At 39.5% G+C, this 2,904-nt stretch overlaps 1 protein-coding gene across 3 annotated transcripts in view; it reads right to left on the reverse strand.

Moving 5' to 3' along the window:
* Window positions 1-465: 465 nt before the first annotated feature.
* The window catches only part of LOC107099555 (DENN domain-containing protein 2A-like), a 15,941-nt gene continuing 13,502 nt past the window's right edge, over window positions 466-2,904 (reverse strand). For 2 of the 3 annotated variants that reach the window (XM_015397723.1, XM_015397722.1), the window contains exons 18-20: window positions 1,332-1,604; window positions 1,167-1,253; window positions 466-1,077 (exon numbers count right to left, since the gene is read on the reverse strand). In XM_015397723.1, coding sequence (XP_015253209.1) covers window positions 1,046-1,077; window positions 1,167-1,253; window positions 1,332-1,604 — 392 coding nt within the window. In that variant the 3' untranslated portion in view covers window positions 466-1,045. The remainder of the gene's footprint in view (window positions 1,078-1,166; window positions 1,254-1,331; window positions 1,605-2,904) is intronic. The other variant, XM_015397724.1, reaches the window with a different exon arrangement.

Genomic DNA, 2,904 nt, shown 5'->3' on the forward strand with positions numbered 1-2,904 from the left:
TGACCACCCCTGGGGAGGTTCTCTACTATTCTATTATGTGTTTTTCTTTTTTCTTTTTTTTTTCTTCCATCTTGAGTTCACTGGAGTCCCACAGCTTAAAAAAAAAATGCTGTATAAAGCTTCCCTGGATGATGCTAATGTCTTTGTATCTCATCTTTTCTTAAATTCCTTTAGATCCTAGAATGGTGCGATTCCTTTTGAGTTCTTTAATACTCAGCTCAGTATATAACAGTGGTAGGATAACAGGTTAGGGTCTCTAAGTAATGCTCAGCAGGAAGTATCCACACATATGCCATCATTTCTGTCCTTTGTGTTTGTGTTCTGCTGAAGCTGAGGTGATTTTCTTCCTGAGTGTTTTAATTCCATGACTCACATAAAAAAGTAAAGTAAATATTTAAATTTCATGCTGAGGCTCTTTAAAATAAAAACCTTTAAATAAAAAAACATTGAAGAAAAAAATGGAAATTACCGCCGACAATGGGACACAAATGTAAAGAGAAAGTTTCATATGCATGGAATGAATCACTCCATTCATTTTTTAATTCAAAGTAGTTTAATCAATATGAATTTCCCCCCAAAAAAGGTGGAAAAATTGCATGGTGAAAAGAAAACCTGTTTTTCTTCTTCAATACTGCCCTCTACTGGAAACAGAAAACTGTGATTAGGAACATTTAAAACAATATCCAGCAGAAAAACTTGTGGCTGTAACATAGAACTACTTAGTTTAAACTTTCTGGCCTACTTGAAAATAAACTTGGCATCAGAATAAAACACAATCCCAAACGGAAAGTACCATCTATGTACTCCTCCCCATTCAAGACCTGAAATATTCCAGTTCCAGGTGTCTTAAAGGAGTGGTTCTTTGGAACGACTGACCAATTTTTCACTCAAAACATCTCTCAGCGTGTCACTTTTGAAGCCAAACCACTGCTTCTTGGCCAACAATCCTTAAGAAGGAGGATAAATTCCAAGAAAAAGTCTTCAGATTATATTTCTGTTTGAGGGAGGCGGTCAGGATTTTCTTGCTTCTTCATGTCGCTTTGCATTATTTCTTAGAAAGGAATTTCATTCTGTTTCCTGGAGAAACCAAAAAAAACACACAAGAATACTTTAGGATAGGACTGAATCAATATCTTGTTCAGCTAAGTGATGATAATCATTCTTACCCAAACCTTTAAGAAACCTGTTGACCCTTCGGTGTTCATTGTCATTGATGGAGTCAAGATACTCCTGCACTCTGACCTCAAAGAGCCCTGCGATAGACGGGGAGGGAAAAATCAGGAACATTTCATCAAAGTCCCAAACTCCTCCTTTCTTCTTTTTGTAAGTACCTCTCAGAGCCTGCCGATGGAGCTCTCTCTCCTGGATAAACCAGCCAAACATCTGGGTCTCCATGAACGCCTCCAAGAAACGACGCACAGTCTTGGACGGGATCGCTTTCCGGAACCCCTCACGATGGAATGAGCAGGGAGCAGGAGAGGAGGAGGAGGAGGAGGAATAGCCGTCTTCACGTTCAGCAGTGATGAAGAGCGGATAGTGTCCAACTAGCTCAACAAAGAAGCGGACGAAGGCCTCTGACACAACGGTGCTAAGGTGACTGGTATCTAGAATATTAAAGAGAAGGTAAAATTTCATCAAATCTCCATTTTTTAGTACAATGAAGAAAAAAGATGATTCAACTCATATTTAGTATAACACAGAGATTAACTTTGACTTTTTTTGCATTCTGAGGCGGGGTGCCATGGCCAAAAAGCATGGCATGCACCCAGGGGCGGATTTAGAAAATCTTTGGGCCCTAGGCAAAAATATGCAGGGGGCCCCCTGAATTGGGAAAACAACACGTAAAACAGACCCATTATACAGATCCAGAAATTTTAATAGAATAGACATACATTATTTGTTCTACGTTTTGTCCCTCTCTTCTTGTCCTTTTTCTTGTTTTCATCACTATGTTTTGCACTCAGCTGACTTTTCATGCTGTCTCAAATGGGATTAAAGATTTTTTTCCAAGCGCTAAGCTCACTTAGTCGATTGCTCCTTCCCATGTTTCCAAAAAGGCAAAAGTAAACAGTCATTCTTTTCACTGTAGGCAAGCCATGATCTGCTTATCTGTTCTCCATTTTTCATTTGGATGAAATAATAGCTGCACGAATCATAACAGCAGACAAGATAGAGGAGAGCAGGAGGCGGGTTACCAATCTACTGGCTCTGGAGAGCAGAGTTCGCTGCTTTTATATGTTGTTGGCAAAGACACACACAATATATTAAAACCGTTCTGATGGCCTTTTAGCAACAGGATTTTTGTAAAAAAAACATAATATGCACAAATTGTCACAGTCTTGGTCCTGTTATGTTTTCTTTTGAGTATTCAGTTTTACTTTGCTCCATGTTTTCTAGTTTTATTGTTTTAATTCTCATTTGGTTGTGTTTTCTGGTTATATTTCAGTTTTTAGGTTTTTATTTGTTGCCCTCTGATGCCCTCTTGTGTTCTCCTTTTTCCGTAGGTCCTTTTCCTGCCTGCTCTGTTCACACCTGCTCCCAATCTGCTCGTTAGTCCTCTCTTTGTTCAGTCTCCCATAAACACACTCCTTGTGCAGTTCCTCAGTGCTGGTCTAACTTCCTCCAACTCCGTCTCACTGTGTCTTCCTTGTCGTGATTGTTTCCCCCTGATGTCTCCATGGTTTCTGGTTTGTTTGACTTTTTTCCTGTTTGATTTATTTGGATATTTGGATTCCTGCCTCAGCTGTCTGTTTATCTTTAATTAAATACACAAGAAACTCACCTCTGCCTCCCTGCCTCTGCATTTGGGTCCTCAAACCACAACCAAACCCTGACACAAATAAGGAATAGTTGTAATAAGCATACATGTAAACAGAGTTTTATGGGGCCCTCAGGAACTTGGGG

The sequence above is a fragment of the Cyprinodon variegatus genome, unplaced genomic scaffold, assembly GCF_000732505.1.
Source record: "Cyprinodon variegatus isolate N-32 unplaced genomic scaffold, C_variegatus-1.0 Scaffold883, whole genome shotgun sequence".
Taxonomy (NCBI): Eukaryota; Metazoa; Chordata; class Actinopteri; order Cyprinodontiformes; family Cyprinodontidae; genus Cyprinodon; species Cyprinodon variegatus.